The sequence below is a fragment of the Cuculus canorus genome, chromosome 17 (assembly GCF_017976375.1).
Source record: "Cuculus canorus isolate bCucCan1 chromosome 17, bCucCan1.pri, whole genome shotgun sequence".
NCBI lineage: Eukaryota > Metazoa > Chordata > Aves > Cuculiformes > Cuculidae > Cuculus > Cuculus canorus.
In genome coordinates, this window is record NC_071417.1 from 7,204,963 (window position 1) to 7,225,520 (window position 20,558).

The following is a 20,558-nucleotide window of genomic DNA, read 5'->3' on the forward strand; positions in this document are numbered from 1 at the left end:
CAGAGAGAGAGAGAGAGCACTAAAACCCGACAACCCCCGTACCTGATGAACTTCAGGAACACAGTCAGCATCTCCCTCGACGGCATATTTGGTGGGAAATGAAGCATCATTAGCTTCTGAAGAACACCATTTCCAAGCTGTGGGCAGAAGCCACTAATGACAGCTGTGCCCAACATTAATTGTTAGTACAACACTAGTCCAGGGAGAGAAATTCTTGATTATCTTACCCACACACAGTTTCTATGATCCTTGTGCCAGGCAATGAAATTGCATTAACCCTGCCAAACCCCAGCGCTACAGACCTGCAGCGGCAGCGATCAGGGAAATGTACCTTACCAGGAGGAAAACCAGTGCCGGGGACAGCAGGGGCTGTGGATTGGTTGCCTACAAATTACTCGCAACATCTGATTCAAAATCATTTATTTTTTCCATTCAGTTTGGAACAGAAACTGTTTTGCCTGGAAGTCCTCTAACAGTTTGGCTTTTCAGGAGCCAAAATGGGTTTGCTTTTAAATAAAATACTAGCAGGGAAAAGAAAAAAAAGAAGTCGAAGCCTCCTCCCTGTGGTCACAGGCTGTACCTGTGCGTTTCCTTTGGGTACCAGATATTCCAGTCCCTACAGCTTCACAGGGAAAAACCCAACCCAATGCACCAAAGCCAAAGCAAGGAGCCGCAGCAGTGGCCATCGATGTGCCTGGCACATCAGGACCCCGAGAAGACAGAGATTTCCAAAGATATGGTACCCAGCACATCCTGGAGACAGGCATCACATTTACATCTGATAGACAACCTCGCCTGCGCTTGGATTCCAAGCAATTACAACCCGGGTTAGACCACGATCAAAATTACTTCAGGTAAACTCACAGCTAACTGTAGTTTTACAGTAACACTTTTTTTTCCCCTTAAAAATTCCACAAAATCATATTGCCAGGCTTCGGAAGCCATATTAAGGGAATACTGTTTGTAAGGATTTGAAGTTCTTGTTCCAAGCACCTTTAGGAATGACGCTTCACACAAACATTGTGTGGAAATGCATCCACCTGCGTATCTTCACTCCAGAACAGGCTCTGGGAGCTGAAGCACTACATGAACTGCACTTACAGAGCGACGATTTCATACATGCAGAACGGCTCCTATAGCATCCGGTAGCACCAACTGCTGTGGAAGATGGGCCACGGCTGAGCGATGGTAGCAGAAGGTGGGACTTGAAGGCCTGTGTGGTTCAGTCTCGGTAACTTCTTGAGCTTGAGAACAAGTCCTTGAGAGACCCAAGAGCGTAATGGGAATAAAAGATCGGAGACTAACAAAAAAAAAAAAAAAAAGGGGAAAAGCAGGCAAGAGTTTTGAATACAGGACAAACCAAGCTGTGCAGTTGCATAGTTTGCAGTTTAAAACAAGCTTAGAGCAGAGCAGCAAAGCTCAGCTCTCTGACAGGAACAGCCTTATTTACTGTTTGAGCTTTCCTTAACCAGAAAAACCTGAAATCCTCCTCAAAAAGCAAGACTAGGAGTCAGAAGCAAGCTCAAGAGCAGGTATTCTAGCAAACTCTGGAGGAAAAAAAAAGGCAAACTGTGCAATGCAGGGAATACTTAAAATAATACATGAAACCAAACATTTCCAGCAAGCAAATTCAATTTAGAAAATTACCTGCTCTCTCTTCATACAATCCCATGCAAGAAGCAGGGACCTAGGAATTTAAATGTGATTTTAAAGTTAGACATACATTTAAGAATATACACAAGGCAAAAAGCCTCTGTAGCCCACTCTGTCCGGGTGAAAGCGCCTGGATTAGAGCAGCCATCCCTGCATTGGGTTCCATTTCTCACAAGCAGCTCACTGCTCTGTTCGTGTGCTACCTTCTAAACAAATAAAGACGATGCCCGATTACCTACAGCTGCCTCCGCCTGCCCCAGGCAGAGACTGCACAGCACGCTAGACACTGGATTTACAATCACTCCCCCCAAATCCAGGAGCACACAGCACAATCAGGAACTCCCACTGCTTTTACCATTTGGCTACCTGAGTTGTTCCACACCGGCCACATCCCGCTCACCCATCACCGGTGACAGCGACACAAATAGTTGCTAAAGGCCCAACGCAGACATGCTCGCTTGCTCATAAATTACATTTTGTTCAAAACAAATAACGCAGAACATGATAATAAACTTGCAATATGCACTTTGATGCTGCTTCTTATCCCCCACTCACCGTTCTTACGGCGAACGAGTGTGATCCCTGTAGCAGCGATTAAGCGCCAATTTGTACAGACAGAGATTCCAAGTGATCTGGTTCCCCACGTGCTGCCTCACTCCTTGTGTTGTTCATCGGCATTCAAAGATACTCAGATAGGTCAAAAAGAATTCGGATCGTGTCTCGATGGGGAAGTGAACCCAGGGTTGGGTCCCCAGAGACCAAACCCATCCAAAGAGTTTGGGCGGTTGTCAGGAAGGAAGTGGCTTCCCCATCCCTGCTTCCCCCACCACCCTCTGACCCAAGACACGAAAGGAAGGGAGGACAGACACTCTTCCCTGCCCTCCCAGACAACCACAGACAACAGTACCTTTTGACTTTATTAGAAAAAAACAAAAGTTTATACAAAGCTCTGCATTTTACAGAAATCTACCTCCCCCAAACCCAAAGCAACCCCCCCACCGCAAGCTGTCTGTGCTCCCCTTGCTCACAGACAGCCATATATACATGTACATACACATATATATGGGGGCGCGCAGCTCTACAGAGTGTGTGACCGATTTTTTTGCATGGTTTGCAGTCATTATTTTACAAAGTTAACATTTAAGTAGAAAAAAAAAAAGGATCTTTGTTACCATTATTTTCTCATATAAATAACTGCGAGCAGTCCCTCTGCAGAGAGATAAAAAAACACCTTTTCGTGTTGTTCTGTAAAAACCAGACATTACTGAAATGGCATTGAAATCTTCCAAGTCTTTTCAATACCACCATAAAAATATCTAGCCCCCAATTCAAAACGCTTGGCCAAGGCATTAGAAGAGAAAGGACTGTAAGACAACGCTGGAAAGATCAGTTCTGTGAGCCAGCACTCCGGTAAGATCAGTTTTCCTGGACCTTATACACTGTGTGAAATGAGCACGAACAGGAGGCCAACCTCTGGCTGCCTGGAAAAGCTCGTTCTTTGCCTACTGTCGCTGAGACAAATTCCAAGAAAGCCCCCGGCGGTGTCGAGGAGCTGGCAGACTCTCGGCTCGCCCTTCTTGCCCCACAAAGCCATGGACTTTCTTGATGCAATAAAAAACTCTATCATTTGAGCAAAGTTTTCCTACTCCGCCTTAAAAGGAGCCGTTGGACTAATTGTGACATGGTGAGACAGACATTAGGCTGTTGAGCTACAGGGAGAAAAACTTAACTAGTGGGGAAAATGCAAAAAGACAACTAAAAGGAAGAAAATGCTATAGAAAAGAGCTACTGGAGTGACTCGAAAGGCTCTGGTTTGAAGAAGCAGGATAAGCAGAGAGATATGAATTGCAGCTCAAAGCATCCTTGTGTTTACTGAAGTTAAAGGTGACAGCAGGTCTAAATGAACTTCCTGGTTAACAATCACTCTTTCCGTCAAGCACCATGATGGGGAGAATGGCAAAGATTCTGAAGGCCATACAAGTGGTAGTGGTGATAACCAAGGTAATGAAAGTGAAGAACACAATGATGCAGATTAAATGGAGAGTAATGCCAACGAAGATGTTTCAACTGCCAGAGATGCTGGCAACAAGAGGGATGGTTGTATGGTTGGTGCTGATGATGGCCCGAATTCATTCATATGTCCATGTAGTCATCATCTTCATCAGTATCACTTTCCAGTGAGGACTCCTGGCTTGAGGTCTCTAAGATTTCCAAAGCTGGCTGACAAAGGCTCTCCTTCTTTACATTCGCTGCAGACTGAGCAGACAAAATAGCAGACTGATCCCCAAAAGAGAGAGAGAGAATATATTGCTGAATAGTTAGGATAAACCCATGACCACAGGGATAAAAGCCAACCAGGAGCTATACCTTCACAATCAATAGCTCTCTTACTCCTATAAAAGATATGGCACCCTAATGTGAAACTACCGAACACTTCCCAGTAGGCTTCCCCACTACTGATACTCTGGGAGCTCCCACTACCCTAACAACCACAATGGCTGCACCAGCTTCCTCATCCGTTTTTATCCTAGTTCCCTCAGAAAAGGGGTAAGGACTAGAACGGCCATGATTTCACACGGGGCCAGTATTCTGCTAGTCCTTTAAAACTGGTTCCTGTACAGCTAGCATCTTCTTCCATCGCTTATTCCATCTCTGGTTATGAACTGGGGACAGGAGCAGTTGCTCCTTTCATACAAGTATTTTATTGAGGGAAGAATTAAGATAAAAACAATAATCTAAAAAATTACTGTTTCCCTTTTGTTACCTTTAATTTTTGCTTGGTCTCTTCTGAAATGCTGCCCTTTGGAGAAAGGAGGGTGGGAGTGGGTGGAGTGACAGTGATCTCAGGTGGAAATTTGGTGACAGATGAAGGTATGAAAAGCTTTGGCATGTTGGGCAGAACGCGAGTTTTTACTCGGGTGCCATCTGTCTTGTTCTGCTGACTTCCCAAAGTCTGTGAACCGGAGCCGAGTTCAGGCTTGGAACCGGAGGCTGAACAGAAAATAATAAGAAAAACATGTTAGGAAGCGATCTAGGATTTCAGATGTCAAAGAGGAGGGAAGAGTGCATTGCTAGACACATGGCTGGCTCAAAAGGCCTTTCTTCAAGCCTTATTTTAATTAAGACTCAGAAATAGAATAAGTGTCTCAACATTCTATAATGGCAACTGGAAACAAGTAATAATAATAATAAAAAAAAAAAAATCATCTCAGCGGGCAGCAGAACCTCAGTTTGGCTGAGGATAGCAAGTGGCAGCACAGCACTGACCCAGCTACAGCCACTATAAACACCACTGTCCCTCTTGTTTCAGACGCAGCCACCTCATCTCCGCCCTCCCTAATTGCCTCTCCATTCTGTCATGCAACATAGAAAGCTCCTCAGCTTTACTTGTGAGTCTTCGCGTCCTCCACCACAGCATGGCCTTTAGTTATCCAGAGAGCAATTCCCTAACAATTTAAGAAAAATATATGCTAAGACACATCAGAATTTCCTCATTACCCTCTTCAAACCCTGCCATCAACCCCTCCGGGGTGTCCTCCTGTCGATGCTGCCCACGCTTGTTAGCGTAATTGCCAAGCACTTCCCAAGTGCCTCAGCTTGTGGTCTTTACAGTGTGAACGTGCTCAGACAGGGCTCATGTCATGAGGTGCAGAGGGATGTGGCCCTTCCGTAGGCACTAGCACATCACAAACCAGTATCCATGCAACAATAACCAGAAGAGTTCACTTTAAAACCTGCGATTCTGTTAAACAGGATTTCTTGATTTCTTACTAATAATGGAGTCAAACCTATTGCTTCAAAAGCCGTGCGAATGAGAACATCAGGGTCTTTCTCAGGCTGACAATAATGTCAGGAGCTCATACACGTATTTGCAGATTCAGTGGTGTCAAATCCTTCTCTTGCAAAGTTCTGGAACTGCCACGGCCACTGAAACACGGCAACACAAACTGCCAGCTGTCCTGCGAACCACCAGTGGTGGAACTCACTGCTAAGGGGTGGAAAATGGTCTGGTATGTTCTAAGCTATGTGAGAGAAGACAAGAACTGTCCCAGCAGCTAAGGCACGGCTCTCCCCGGGTCAGGGACTCCCCTCCACCGGCAGCTCAGCATCCTGGCCTGCAGCACCAGGAGCGGTGCAGCGATCAGACACAGGATAATCTGCTTCCCACCAATAAGGACAACATAGACACCCAAACGTGAATATCTGGATTATGGCCGTCTGAAATAGGAAGTTTCACATCTTTTTCACTCAAAACACAAATTCCTGCTTCCCTTGGGAAGGGGTCAGAAGAGAGATAGGAAGCAATAACCACTGTAACGCTGGGTTTTATGTTTACTCAGAGTGAGTCAGGCTTTGTGAAAATTAGTTTCCTTCTGCTAAATATTCCACTGGTGCAATCCCAAGTGGTGTCATATTGCCCTGTCAAACATTTCGATTTAAAGACAAATCCTACTTCAAAGGATGCACAAATGCTACAGCGTGATAATAGACTGGTGCTGGGACGCTTTTTGTTTGGCTTTGCTGCTGTGGTATTCACCATGTGAGTCACTCATCAAAAAGAATAACCCTTAAGGGATGACAGGCACTTTTCCCAGGAGGCTGGGATGTTGCCATGAATGCCTCCAAGCTCTGGAATACTTGGCTGGAAGGCAGGCAGGGAAACTGAGGAACATGCACCACAGCTATCCAATCAATCCCTACCAACTGCTCCGTAGCGAACCACCCATTTCCAGAATTCTTTGAAGCAGATAAAGCTCCTACCTTGGGTACAAACATGCCCCGAATTTGCGCTGGTCACCGACTCCACTTGCCAGCACACTGGCTCTGGCGATGGCGCAACAGAGGCCATCTTCATCTGCTGACAAAGCCGCGACTCCTGCTGCTGAAATCCAAGCCCCTCCAAAGGCACTTCGAGCTCTTCTTCCTCTTTATTAACGAAATACAATTCACAGATTAAGAGACATCCTGATCTCTCTCCCAAGTCTCAATCCTTTTCCTGTCTAACCAACCGCTAAAAGTGTTTTTTAACCCCTGCTCTGTTTCTAATCCGTAACATTGACCAAAGGAAACTGAATAGTGGCAAGCTGAGACAGCAATGCCGGCGTTTTCATACCTGGGGCGAGCAATTCAACCGCTTGAAAAAAAAGTAAATGTCATTAAAAAGTGAAAGAAAAAGTTCTTGTGTACGACACCTCTGCACACCTGCAAGGAAAGCCCAGCGAAGGAGCGTTCTCCTTTGGAGCCGTGAGGGCTGATGCAGCCGCCACACTTGCAGAGCCAAACCCATCACCCTTAATGGGAGCCAGCAGGGACTGAGGGGTCCCTCTCTGATCCCCAGCTGCAGGTCCACACCAAAATGCAGCTTACTGGTAAGTAAGAAAGTACTGTGAATGTCCAGTAACAGGGCCAAATCTGGTTTGTATGAAATCAGTATTGAGTTAAAACTAAATGCTGACTTCTCCCTGCCATGTCCCACTGCGCCTCTATAAATACATCAGTCTGATATTCTCACCTTCTGCTACCGCAGAACTGGGGTTGTCTCTAACTCGGAATCTGTATGTGTGTGTACAATCTCTTCATTACGTACCAGCTGTATCTGCTTTTAAATTAATGCAGTGTTAACTCGTTTTCTCACACGCTGAGCTGCGCATCGCATCTAACAGAAGCGGCTGTCAGCGGGCTCCTGAGAGTGACTGCTGCCCTTTCGGAGAAGGGCGGACTGCAAGAGCAGACTTTCACAGCTACGGACACACAAATACGCTCTTGGTCTCAGATAAAAATGAAGATAACCTTCAAAACTAAAGGGCTGCGTGGTCTAATTTGAGTCACCTTATGTTTACACAGCCAAAGTGTGCACAGGCAGCCACCGCAGACCAGCAGACACAATGTATATTCACAGTCTAACTTGCTCCAAAGTTCTTTGTGTGTCCATGCTCTAAATTAATCCAGGATCTTGACAGTACGGCATCTTAAAAATGAGTATGTATTTCAGTTTTTCCTCATTGGGAAAATACTCACACCCCCTCAAGTGTTGAAAGAACACTTTTCCATCTCTATCAATGTAAATGGAAACCTGGAATTTACCAAAGTAATGCTCTCCTGTACCGGAGTTCCTCTTGCAGAAAATGCCTAAGACAACATTACTGCCAAACAGCTCGGGAAAAGTCAGATCAAAGCCGTTTGAAAGATGTGACTTTTAAAATGAGATAGATTACCTAAGGTTCTTCAATAATTTGTACAAAGAAAGGCTTACCAAAGCAGGTGGGGAGTCCTTTCATCATCACTAATTTTCATTGGTAAAGAAAAGAACTCATCATCTAAACCTGTAGTTGGAAGCCGATAGCAGCCTTGGGATAAACAAGTGTGCTTGTAGAGGATTCTCCCATAAAGGAAAGGTCACGCCACAGCACAGACCACAGGCTGCCTCTGCCCTGTAACATTCCACTCACGACCAAGCACCAAATGGAAAGGACTAACACAGATCTCATTCTCAGTGCTCTCTGGCACCTTTCTCCATGGATACTTCAAAATACGGCATTGGAAGCAGGAAAATAATAGTTGCATCTACACATATAGGACACTAATAGCCCAAATCAGCCTAAAAACAACACAGGAGGAAGTACGTGAACTCCAGGAATCTTGGCTAGGAGAATCAGAACCCTTGTTTCCCTGTTGAGGCAGAGAAGAGAGCTAAAGATTGTCTGCGTGTGCCTGCCCTTCCGACCAGCCACCCGTATGCTTTAACCACACACTGGCAAAGCACAAGAGACTGCACGAAGAGGGATCGGCCCCAGCATGGCCCAGAGCCAATGTACACCCGTCCCACTATGCTCCTGGTGCCCAATGGTGAGCTGGAGTCTGAACCCAAGAGGCTCCCACGCTGAAATGGCTACAGGACACTTGATCAAAAAGCAGAAAGAAACATTACATCAAGACTGGAAGCGAAGCAAGATGGAAATGATGATTTTGGAAGATTATCCTGACAAGACAGCTAAGAAGCCCACTCCTTTTTTGCTCACGCAAAACTTGTAGCCTCAAAGTATCTAAGAATCCTTTTTATCCACTTATTAACCAAGAACACAAACCCAGTCGTTAATTTAGCAGATATAATGCTATAAACAAATAAACTGCACATCCTACAGCCTTGACTACAGCACTGACCGTGAGCCCTTCTATACATCCACAACCACTATACTGCTGGAGGGATTATTAGCGCACCACTCGGAGAAAGAGCTCTGATTCGCGTTATTGGTTAATGACAAAACTCCATCGCTTACGCTGATCATAATCTTTGTTGCATTATAATACACATCATTGCCTGAGCTGATTTGTGGCTCTTTATTTTAGCTAAACGATGCCCCACTGACAATCACTCTTTTGAGCGGTCCCTTTCAGGGAAGATGCTATAGGGCTGGCACCAGTCTGTGTTCTTTATGAGCAGTCAGCACACGCATAAGCATCTCCACCATCCATTTGGCTTTGTTAGGTTTGAAGATCCAGTTTATAGTGCAGCAAAATTAGATTTAGTTTCAATAAAAGGATGTGTCAGCCCTTTTTCCTGTAGAAGCGGATAGAAATGGGAAGGCAGGAGCCTGGCACGCTGAGTGCGTGCTCCTATCACTGCAATTCTGCAAACACCGCTTGTTAATGTTCTCTTAGGCTGCGTCTTTCAGTCCATGACAAATCAAGAGCCGCTGCCTGTTAATCAGGCCCTTACTGTCAGAGGGTGAAACACACAGCAACTGGATTCCATCCCCTGGCTGGGTCACACACTTCATTATCCTAGGACTCTGCAATGTGTTTTTTGGTAACAGTCACTCAAGTGGCACAAATTCTAAGGTAAAAATAAACACCGTATTTTTTAAAATTTCTAAACCTGACAGTGATCGGTTGTTCCAGGTGTACGTGTCACAATTTATACTATTTACCCTTTAATATTCATTATATCCTTTTTCACTTCAGGCACAAAGGGCAAAAAAGAAAAGGCTGACCAAGAAGAAACATGCAGGTGCATATCCTATTATCTGTCCAAATCAGACTTCCAAAGAGAATATCCTGATATTTGTCTTGAGGAAGATCCTGTTACAGCCTCGAACACAACATCCTAGTTTTTCCAATAAAAACTTTCCCCAGGGAGGCACAGACTCCGCTAACTCAGGAGCCACGCCACCCTGCACGAGAACACGAGTGCAGCCCATTTCTGAAGGTGTTTAGAAGCTCACGTTTAATACCGGTTAACATATCTTTTAGCAACATCTGGTACTTGCTCTGTCCTGGCAGCTTTTCAAACAGGAGCTCCACAAACCCAGGTTCAAATCAAAGCAGCCTCTGCAGAGGGACCGTGCAGCAGCCCTTGCCCCCAGGCTGCAGACGGGACGGGGCTGCACTCTGGAGCTCTGTTCCGCGCTCTCACAACACAGCACATGAATCAAGCACACAGAAAAAGCAGTGATTTGCAACGCACCTTATCTTTTACATGGAAAAGTTCATCTCCAATCGAGCTGAATCACAAGTATTTTTTTAGCCTTCCCTTTCCCAACCACTGCCTAAACACACATAAACCAGCACAGACACAGAGAAGGGACATCATACCTTTCCACATCTCCCTGCTTTATCGAGGAGGAAACAAGCTGAAAACAATTCAATGCAACAACCTACTCCAGCTTTCCTCTCCAACCTTTTTCCACTTGTTGCCAGGGTAACCAGTGTTTGCAGATGCCTATAGCGGGCGCCTGGGTTCATGACTTCATCACAGTTAATATTCTCGGGCTCGCTTTATACAGAGTACACGACACACATACATCCACACACTATGAACATACAGATTATACAACTCCCGCAACGCATTTTACACTGTGACAATTTACTCTGCTATCTTGATGTGCATAAAACGAAAAATAACACTGCCAAAACCATCCCCTTGGCAATTTGCAGATGTGGGGAAAGTTTAAAACAAGTGCTGTAGGCAGTAAACAGCCACGCTGGTCTCAGCACCACAGTGGGCATCACTTGGCTCGGTCCTGCCAGCACGTACAAGAGACATCAACACTGCAGCGTTTGAAAAGAGTTCATGTGGAATTCCAAATGATCCATTGGGCATGCACTAAGCCTCATCCACGGCAAGTTAGAGACAGGCCAGAAAATCCGCCTGGCACCCGGAAAAATGTTCTCTAGTTTCTGAGGGAAGCATTTAGAAGCATTAGAGCACAGACACGTTAAAGGATACAAGCACAGTGCATGCACAACAAATCCTTTCTTTACAGGAAAAGGAAGGAGCTGAGCTGTGAACTCCAGAACAGAATACTAACATGATTTCCAAAACAAACGCTTGGAGAAATGAACAAAAAGCACCTTCAAATACTTCAATAAAGCACCTGCACCACTTGCCTGCGCCCCTCTGCAAACAGCTTCCCCAGCAGTTCTGAGAGTCGAGACAAAACGCCTGAAAATACATTTCTATGATTTAGCAAATCTGTCCTGCCTCGCCTCCCAACAGCTTCCAAAGAGCAGAGACTGGATTCTGCATGCTTGTGGACGCCAGGAAACACTTCTTCCACCCGTCCCAGTAACAACTGGTTTACTCTGTGTGTTAGTGGCCGCCCACAGCGCACACAGCCGCTCCCGGCACAGTCACTAATTGACCACACAAGGTAGATATGGTTATGTCATTTTTTTTCCGTGGTGATGGAAATGGGTCTGATCCCTTACTCCCTGACACACTGGAGTAAACATCTCACCACATTCCCAACAAAGACTGCTGATGAGAAAACAATTTGTGTTCTGTATTCCATCCACCTCGCCCTCCCCAGGGCTGGGAATTCAGACAGTTTTTTCCCTCTCCAGCAGCTGCAAAGGCCACGGAAAGCTGGAATTTGGAGGAGCTCAGAGTTTCCTCATACACTGAGCTTCTAAGTCAATGGAAAGACTGCATTGGAACACAGGTTGGTTCAGCTGAACACAGTTCAGTTAAGGATGGCAGCAGACAGAAATAACGGGGCATCGGCCCACAAACCATATCTGCCACGAGGTGCTGCGCGACAGCACACAGTGAGATCACAGAGCATCACGGGATGCCAGAGCTACACTTCATACACTTTCCTTACACACTTTCTTTCTCTCGTTCCTGCCAGGAAATTTATTTCTAAAAATCCACTACCCAAGTCAGAGCTATGGACATCAGCATGAGCCTCCAAATTCCAGGGTCAGGAAATTGCTGTCAAAGCTGACACACAAAGGCGTACATTGAAAATCAAGCCTCAGAGTGATTCTGGAGGCAAAAAGCTGCAGAATCCACACTCTACTGCCCCCTGAAATTCCAACTTGTCTGTTAAAAGAATATAAGGACAACCCACAATTTCCTTGGGACTCTGTAAGTGTGGCAGCACCCGCACAGCCGGCTCACACCGATCTCTGCTCAGTTCTCATCTTTGCAGGAAGAGATCTCTGGAGGTGTTCAAGGCCATGCTGGATGGGGCCTTGGGCAGCCTGCTTTAATGGGATGTCCCTGCTCATGGCAGGGGCGTTGGAACTAGATGATCTTCAAGGTCCCTTCCAACCTATACTATGATACTAAGATGGACAATTTGTGCTGCCCGCAGTAAGCTAAACCTGGTGGAACCGAGCCACCCTGTGACAACGCTGCATCATCACTGCGTCCTGTCACAAACCTCTTTACAAAAGGGCTCCAGAAGATGAGTTCCATCAGCGTAAGATACCCGAAGGCCAGCGACTCCCTGGGATCTTCAGGGGGATCTAAGGGCGCACAGAGCTAAAGAACCTCTTGGGCCACAAACCTGCACAGCCTACGCCGAACCCCTGGCTCCACACCATCCTCTAACAGGTCACGGCTGGGAAGCTGCTGCTCCTGTCCTGTTTTTACCAACCTCACGCAGGTACATGCAAATGGCGACAGTTCTAGTGTCAAAGGATTTTCTGCAGTGTTGGACTGAATAAATAAATCTTGAGACATCTGAAGCACAAAGATCAGCAATAAGCATTGTATTAAGTATAAGTACTGTATTAGGTGTAAGTACTGAAAACTCTTCTAGAATGAATTGTTGGGGTAGCAAACCAGTGTCCTCCCAAAGGGAAAAGGAAAAGACCTGACGGACTGGCACCGCCTGCGCACTCGGCACGAGGGAGCTGAGAACCATTCACAAACAGGGGCCCCTGCTGGCGCGCAGCAGGGAAGTTGTTTTCAGAGCACACCCGTGGTGAAAGATAAAAAGCTTCATGAAAAGCGAGATCAGAGAAGGGGTAGTGAGAATCCCAGCAAGAGGGCTGAAGAGACGGGAGAGCGCAAACCCAGCAGCCACCAGGCTGATCTCTGTCAGCGACTGCGCAGACACAGACAGGGGTACAGGAGCTGCAACCCCAGCACGGTACAAAAAGGGGTTACAAGGATTAAAAGAAGGGGTTTTAAAGCCTTGGAGGAATTCAGCCTTGGGATTTGAGGAAGACAGTGGCTGAAAAACAGGATAAATCGACATGGGAAACAAAGGAGAAAGTAATGAAAGTAAGGTGCCTACAAAAGACACAAGAAAGCAGAGTAGAAAACACGCATTTCAGAGAGAACCCTCATGCCAGGGAACTGCACTACGAGTTTTATGTGCTCATTATCTGATGAAAGCTCCAAGACCTCGTCTTCGCTGTCAGGATTTCAGGCTCACGTGAGGCCATAGGCTCTGGGCCAGCTGAACCTCTTTGGTGTTCCAGCTGGGTTTGAGACATCTGTTGAGAACAACTCGGTGCTCTAAAGCACGGTTCTGAATTCAGCCCAACAAACAAGGTCAGGCACTGACTGCAGTTAAGAAGGTTGAATGGTACAACCTCAAAGTGTGAATTTCAATCCATAGGTAAAACCAGGTACGACACACAGGGCCAGACACTTCGGGCATTCTGTGCAAGCAGAAAGTTTGTCAGGACATTGAAGTACAGGATCTGAAAAGCCGTGCTCTGTCTTTAGAAGCTTCTGACAAGCAGATTCAGAAGACAGACAGAAACGGAGATCGTGGGTGTCCACTGATGTTTGGATACCTAGGAACTATGAGGAGTCACAGAGAATCCGCGTGCCATTCATCGTTTTAAAGTGAAGACAGATGCTGTCAGTGCAAAATTATTGAGTTGACAAATTCTCTGCAGTGTCTTCTCCCCTGCTATGCCAATGGCCTCAGCCCTCTCAGAACTCACTACCAACCTGCGGTCCTGTCAGCAGTTTATAAAATACACTAAGCTGCAGTCTTCTAGGAGAAGATGCTCTTTACACCTAGGAGTACTCCTACAATTCTGGTGCCCAGTTGAAAGCCTATGGGATGAACTGCCACATTACAGCATCATTATTGAATTTGTGGGGACTCCTTTCAAAACCCTCTTTCTTTTGCACATCTGGCCCACAATGGAGTCTGCTGCTGCCTACGCACCCTCATCGCTTGCTGTTGCAACTGTGCTACTTAACCTTTCCACAGACTGTTCTCACCTGAATTTATTTCTTGTGATTCTGAATGAGTAGAAGTTCACCACGCCGGACTACACTGACATTGCCCTGCTGTGCCCAGCTAACACCTGAAATTACAGCAAGGTGTTCGCAAATTCCCTGCACCACACAGAAAGAACTGTCTTCCTCAGCTCTGCATTTCTAAGCCTGGACAGCTATAGCATGACCTTGTTTTTATATCAAAATGCTTAGGCCTTACATGGACAAAAGTTTAAGGGGCAGAGGGCAGGGAAGTGTTACGCTTCTCCTCTGATTTTATATTACACTTTGGTAAATAGTTGGCTTTAAGCGAAACACATAAGTTCAAATACTTCCAAGTTTAAAAACCTTCTCTTGGTATAAAAACTTCAGATGTGAATGTTCATTCCCTACCAGAATCATTACTAGCATAAGGACAGCGAAGAAGAGAAAAATGTCAAGATCTGTCAGCAATTTAGAGCAGTCTGACACCGGGACAGCGTGACAGCCTGGAGAGGGCTTATCCTAATTGTCCTGGTTTTGTGTCCCCAGAGAATACTTTAGGCTGAGCCACAAATGCTGACGCTCCCACGAACATTTCTGCCTAAACACAGGAGGCTCTCGTACTGGAACTGTTACTGTCACAGAATCCTGGAATGTTTTGGGTCGGAAGGAACCTCAAAGCCCACCCACTTCCACCCCCTGCCATGGGCAGGGACACCTCCCACTGGATCAGGGGCTCCAAGCCCCATCCAACCTGGCCTGGAACCCCTCCAGGGATGGGGCAGCCACCACTGCTCTGGGCAACCTGGGCCAGGGCCTCCCCACCCTCACAGCAAAACATTTCTTCCTGAGATCTCATCTCAATCTCTCCTCTTGCAGCTGAAAATCATTCCCCCTCATCTCATTCCTGCCCTTCCTGATCAAGAGCCCCTCCCTAGCTTTTCTGGAGCCCCTTTCAGCACTGGAAGGCTGTCATTGTTTCGCTGCTGGACTCCATGGCGCTGCATCTGCACCAGCTATCGTGTAGAGAAAAAACCCCACTCAAATATTTACAGAGGAGCGACAGAACACCAAGACTCCTTGGAAAACCATTCCTTTTCCTGGGTGAAGTCACAGAAAATGATAGCAGCTCATACACTCTGCTCTGGAACACTTTCACACGAACAAATGGATGCAGGGGGAGGTGACAAGAGACAAGAAAGATGAAAACAGATTACTCTAAAAACAGGAGGAGTTTTAACAGAAACAGAGCTGATGGAAGGCAGGAAAGGGTTGTAAGAGAATTATAAATAATTCTTTTTAGATGAGGCAGATGCAGCGGTAGGAGAATGAAAAATAAAAGAAAAAGAAAGAACGCAGCAGTAATTGGTGTCTCTCTCAGCTGGAGAAACGACCTGTCAGGTAGGTCTGTGAGCCAGAAAGCCAGATACAGCGCCTGCATTCAGCACTGGAATAGAAGCTCTGCAGCATCTCTTGATCTTCAGACACTGCTTCAGCAGTGCATTTCTGGCAGCTAACACTTCCGTCTCCCTCAACCAAGATGGTGTTAGAATGCACGAAAGAAGTAAGAACAGTATGTAACTTTACAGCCCTGACAAAGCCTAGGGAGTCAAAAGACTAAAATAAATGTTCCAGGCACTGCCGTGTGGCCTGGGAAATTGCAGAGAGAAAAGCCAGTCAGAAAGGTCCATGACTTTGGTTCGAAACCCAAAAGAATGCACAAGTTCTTCTCTGCATTGTCATTCCTACCAGTCTCAGTGTTGCTGATTACACAGGGAGAGAAACTAAATACCAGAATTATACAGACCAAAACTTCAGAAAGGCACAATACCAGAATAACATAACATCCAGACTGCATGAAAGTCTACTAGCTATTAATTAACATTATACACCACTAAGTGTCACAAATCTGGCACCATTTCCCCTCTAATCTCACTTTTCACAACACCTGTACGCATATGGTTCCTTTTTAACTTTATCTGGCTCCTTTGAACTTGTCTGTGGGATTTTGTAGCAGTGTTGGGGCCCAAGCTCCTGAACAGATGGAGCGAGCAAAGGTGGCACCAGCAGATGCTTTGTCAGTGTTCCTGTTAAGGCTGCAGGAAAGGACAGGCTCTGGCAACTGCTCTGCCACCACCACGTGCCCCACAAAGCAGCACAACCACCTCTTTCGGGCACCCAAGGCAAGTCTGAAACTGGGTCTAATCTTATTTCATTGCCCAAAGCGGATGAAGGGCCTCGCCCAGTGAGTTTGGCTCCTGCTAACAAGCCAGCCTGCCAGGACAGCAGGGAAGACAGAGGCAGTGTTCTCACAGGGTTCTTTCATCTAGACAAGCTGTATACAGCTGAGTAGCCAACAAATCACATGATCATGCTACAGAATAAATAACATTTGTTGTGTTTCTTGAATCCTCTTCTGCACTCTAACCCTGCCCATAACCACAGCAGGGATATGAAGAATACATTCCCAACGTTCTAGCCCTGCCAGATGCTTTTTTTTCTCAGATGTGAAAATTAATAGTGATGATGCACTAACTTCATGGACCGTGCAGAAGCTTGGAATTGTCACTGTTAGCTGTCTCCATGCACGTACACAGGCAGTGACAGCTAAGCATCTAATTACGCTAATTATGCACCTGGAAGTCAGATCAAGATCCCTCAGTTTAGGCTGTCCCTCAGTTTATTTCAATGGCAACCAATTCTAACCTCGTTTAAAGATTTAAGGTATTTTAAAGAACTCGATTCTTACCTCTTTGAAGAAAATAAACATTCTTACACGACTAGAGACTTAAATTCTGTGTTTAAAACCTATGACTGTTTCTAGGCTGCTATTCTGATTTCACATGCAAGTTACACAGACAGTGGTCGCTCTTTTACTATTCTAGTAACTAAAATAAGCATTAATGATGTTGATGTGTCCAATTCAGAACCAACACAAAATCTCTCTTTGTGTAGCCTTTTCAATGCGGTCTAGTGATGAGAAAATGGGCCAGAGTCAGAATTCTGGCACTGACTTGGCACGTGGCCTTGGCAAACCGATTAGAGAGGGTCCAAACGTTCTGCCTCCCTGAGACTTACCACGTGCAAGATCACTCGCGCTGGGAGCAGTCTCTGCATTTTGACTTCGGAGATGCTCAGTGTCCCTGTGTGAGTCCTGGGATGGAGGTACTGAAGATGCTGAGGAGGAGGAGGATGAAGAGGAAGAGGCTGGTTTGGATTTGGAATGCAGATCGTTCAGTCTCAGGAGATTTTCAGGAGTCACAGTGTCTGGATTCACCGGGGCAGGATGCAGCGTGGATGGCGCTACTGGGAAGAAGCTCTCTCTGTTGTCCTTTGTGTGCTTTGGGGTTGTGGGTGCTTCTCCTATGGACTACACAAAACAAAGAAGGGGAGGCAGAGACAGTGAGAAACGACATGACAGAAACCCTGCAAACACTGCCCACTTCAGCAACAACGGCAGACAGCACAATGGTTTGTAGACAGAAGCACTTCCTAAGCAAACCCACGAATCAATCGCTATCACAAAGAAACCCTTCTCCTTTACAGGTTCTTTTTCTGTTCTTTATGGTGTATTTATCAAACCAGCACCTGAACATTTATTCATGCTCTTTATTTAAGAAACCTCTCACAACGTAACATACCTTCCTGAACTCTATAGAATCATAGAAGCATTATTAAGTATGAATTACAAACGCTTGTGAACAGACATTTTACTTTTATCTAAAATCCACTGGCAAACCCTTGACTGGAACCAGCAGATCGGTGGGGCTTTAACAGAAGCTGTAAATTATTAAAAGAAAGAATTTACTGAATGAGGTGACAAGAAATGGAAAAAGCATAAAGATATATTTGCTTGGAAAATAAGGGATCAGCCTAACCCCAAACTATAAATTCCAGTAATGCAGAACTCATTAACACCAGTGTCCAACTTGGAACAATATCCAGGAAGATCCGTTGCCTTTGCAGAAAGAACAGTGGCACCAAGAGTACCTTCCTCCAAAGCCAGAGCCAGAGCCAAGAACTGAACGTAGAGTCGTTAATTATACAGACAGAAGCTAAAGGGGGACATAAATTCAACAAAGAAGGGAACAAAAGTATCCATAAAATGAGTATCTTCTCTATAACTGCTATCAGCAATCACACAAAGTATGTGGGAGGCCACAGAAGGCATTTATTTCATGCTCTTTACAGTCTTCACTTAATGGACACTTACTGGACCGTAAGAGATACGGCTGAATGGACACCTCTGCTGTTTAATTGTCCATCTCATACCTCTAGCTCTCAGACCTCTGCCACGAAGAGAAACTCATTTTAACCACAGTGATAGGGTAGGATTGTTTGAAATAAAAAACAAGAGTTCTGCTGTCAACTGTAAAATCAAGTCAGGCCCTAATGTTCTAGGATACCCAAAGATCTATTGCAATGCCAGAACAACCAACGGAATCGCACCCAGAGAGCAGAGTAAGAAGAATGACCTCTTTAACACTCAGACGTGGAAAGAATCATAGAATCACCAGGTTGGAAAGGACCCACTGGGTCATTGAGTCCAACCATTCCTAACACTCCCTAAACCATGCCCCTCAGCACTTCATCCACCCATCCCTTAAATACCTCCAGGGAAGGTGACTCAAACACCTCCCTGGGCAGCTGTTCCAGTGCCCAATGACCCCTTCCGTGAAAAATTTTTTCCTGATGTCCAGCCTGAACCTCCCCTGGCAGAGCTTGAGGCCATTCCCCCTTGTCCTGTCCCCTGTCATTTGGGAGAAGAGCCCAGCTCCCTCCTCTCCACAACCTCCTTTCAGGTAGTTGTAGAGAGCAATAAGGTCTCCCCTCAGCCTCCTCTTCTCCAGGCTAAACAACCCCAGCTCTCTCAGCCGCTCCTCGTAAGACTTGTTCTCCAGCCCCCTCACCAGCTTCGTTGCTCTTCTCTGGACACACTCCAGAGCCTCAACATCCTTCTTGTGGTGAGGGGCCCAGAACTGAACACAGTACTCAAGGTGCGGTCTCATCAGTGCCGAGTACAGAGGGAGAATAACCTCCCTGGACCTGCTGGTCACACCGTTTCTGATCCAAGCCAAGATGCCATTGGCCTTCTTGGCCACCTGGGCACTCTGCTGGCTCATGGTCAGTCGCTGTCAACCATTACCCCCAGGTCCTTCTCCTCCGTGCAGCTCTCCAGCCACTCTTCCCCCAGTCTGTAGCACTGCATAGGGTTGTTGTGCCCCAAGTGCAGGACCCGGCATTTGGCCTTGTTGAACCTCATGCCATTGGCCTCAGCCCAGCGGCCCAGCCTGTTCAGATCCCTTTGCAGAGCCTCCCTACCCTCCAGCAGACCCAGAAAGCACACAAGTACTATTTTTATAAATAATTAGCAGAATGTATTTTTAAAGTTCATGATCCTGATTAATCCATCTCTGAAAAGCACACAATTAAACCTGTCAGATCCTGCGTACACACAAAAAATAAAACACAGCAGCTATGTTCACAACCATCACCAGAGTGGATCAAACAAGGTCTGTTCTGTTTCAGCAAGCAGCCGCTTTCTGATGATTAAAGCATCTGTTCCAAAACTAAAGGTCTCGAGATGCACAAATTGGATCACACAAACCCAAGGGAAATGAAACTGCTGAAGCAAGCCCCAAGCCAGAAGTGAGATCACTGGAGGGAACGCTTTCAGCTGTGAGTGAAAGGGAAAGCCCTTCCCACCCAGGCACTCCAGTAACTCACATTATGCAGAACCTGAAATTCCTGTGCCTGTATTGTATTCACAATTCTTTCAGCAGTAACAAAAGAAGGCACTACTTATTAGGGACAGAGGCGTTAGAAACATCCCTGCCCCTCGCACTGTGTTCCTGTCAAATGCACAGCTATTCCCAGATACAGAGAGTGAAGCTGGAAAGCAACGCAGCAGTATTTGGATGGCACTTGAAGGGAAATGATTGGTGAGAGGAGGACAACACCTCTCACACTCAGTGGAGTAACTCCCACTGGAAGGGACCTCTGGAGGTCTCCATCCATCTTCCTGCTCAGAGCAGAACTGACTTCAAGGTTAGATCAGCTGCAGGCCTGTGTCAGCCCAGTTCCAAACGTTGCCAGACAGATATTCCACAGCCTCCCTGTGCCCTTGTCCTACTGCTTTTCTGCCTTCATGGCAAACAGGTTTTTTCCTATCACTTCATCCAAATTTCTGCGGCTGCAACTTTAAATGGTGCCTCTGATCCGGGTTTCTCTGCTCTGCTGAAGACAGCAATTCCATACCCTACCCTCCATTCTTCTCCTCTCCAGGAGGAAGCAACCCAGCTCACTATGACTTCCTTGCCACCGGCACACCAACCTCTTCTCTTGGGGATCCAAATCTCTTTTTGGCAGAGCTGTTTCCCAGCCAGTGATGCTGCACGGGGGTCATTCTGCCCCAACTACAGGACTTTGGGTCTATTTTTGTCGAACCTTC

At 46.2% G+C, this 20,558-nt stretch overlaps 1 protein-coding gene across 6 annotated transcripts in view; it reads right to left on the reverse strand.

Annotated features, from left to right (window-relative positions):
• Nucleotides 1–2,575: 2,575 nt before the first annotated feature.
• Nucleotides 2,576–20,558, reverse strand: part of CABIN1 (calcineurin binding protein 1) — a 93,771-nt gene continuing 75,788 nt past the window's right edge. For 3 of the 6 annotated variants that reach the window (XM_054082244.1, XM_054082241.1, XM_054082242.1), the window contains 4 exons: nt 17,186–17,477; nt 6,415–6,579; nt 4,418–4,644; nt 2,578–3,930 (listed from right to left, as the gene is read on the reverse strand). In XM_054082244.1, the coding sequence (XP_053938219.1) occupies nt 3,787–3,930; nt 4,418–4,644; nt 6,415–6,579; nt 17,186–17,477 (828 nt within the window). In that variant the 3' untranslated portion in view covers nt 2,578–3,786. Of the gene's footprint in view, nt 3,931–4,417; nt 4,645–6,414; nt 6,580–17,185; nt 17,478–20,558 lie in introns of all 6 variants that reach the window. The other 3 variants (XM_054082240.1, XM_054082239.1, XM_054082243.1) reach the window with 2 other exon arrangements.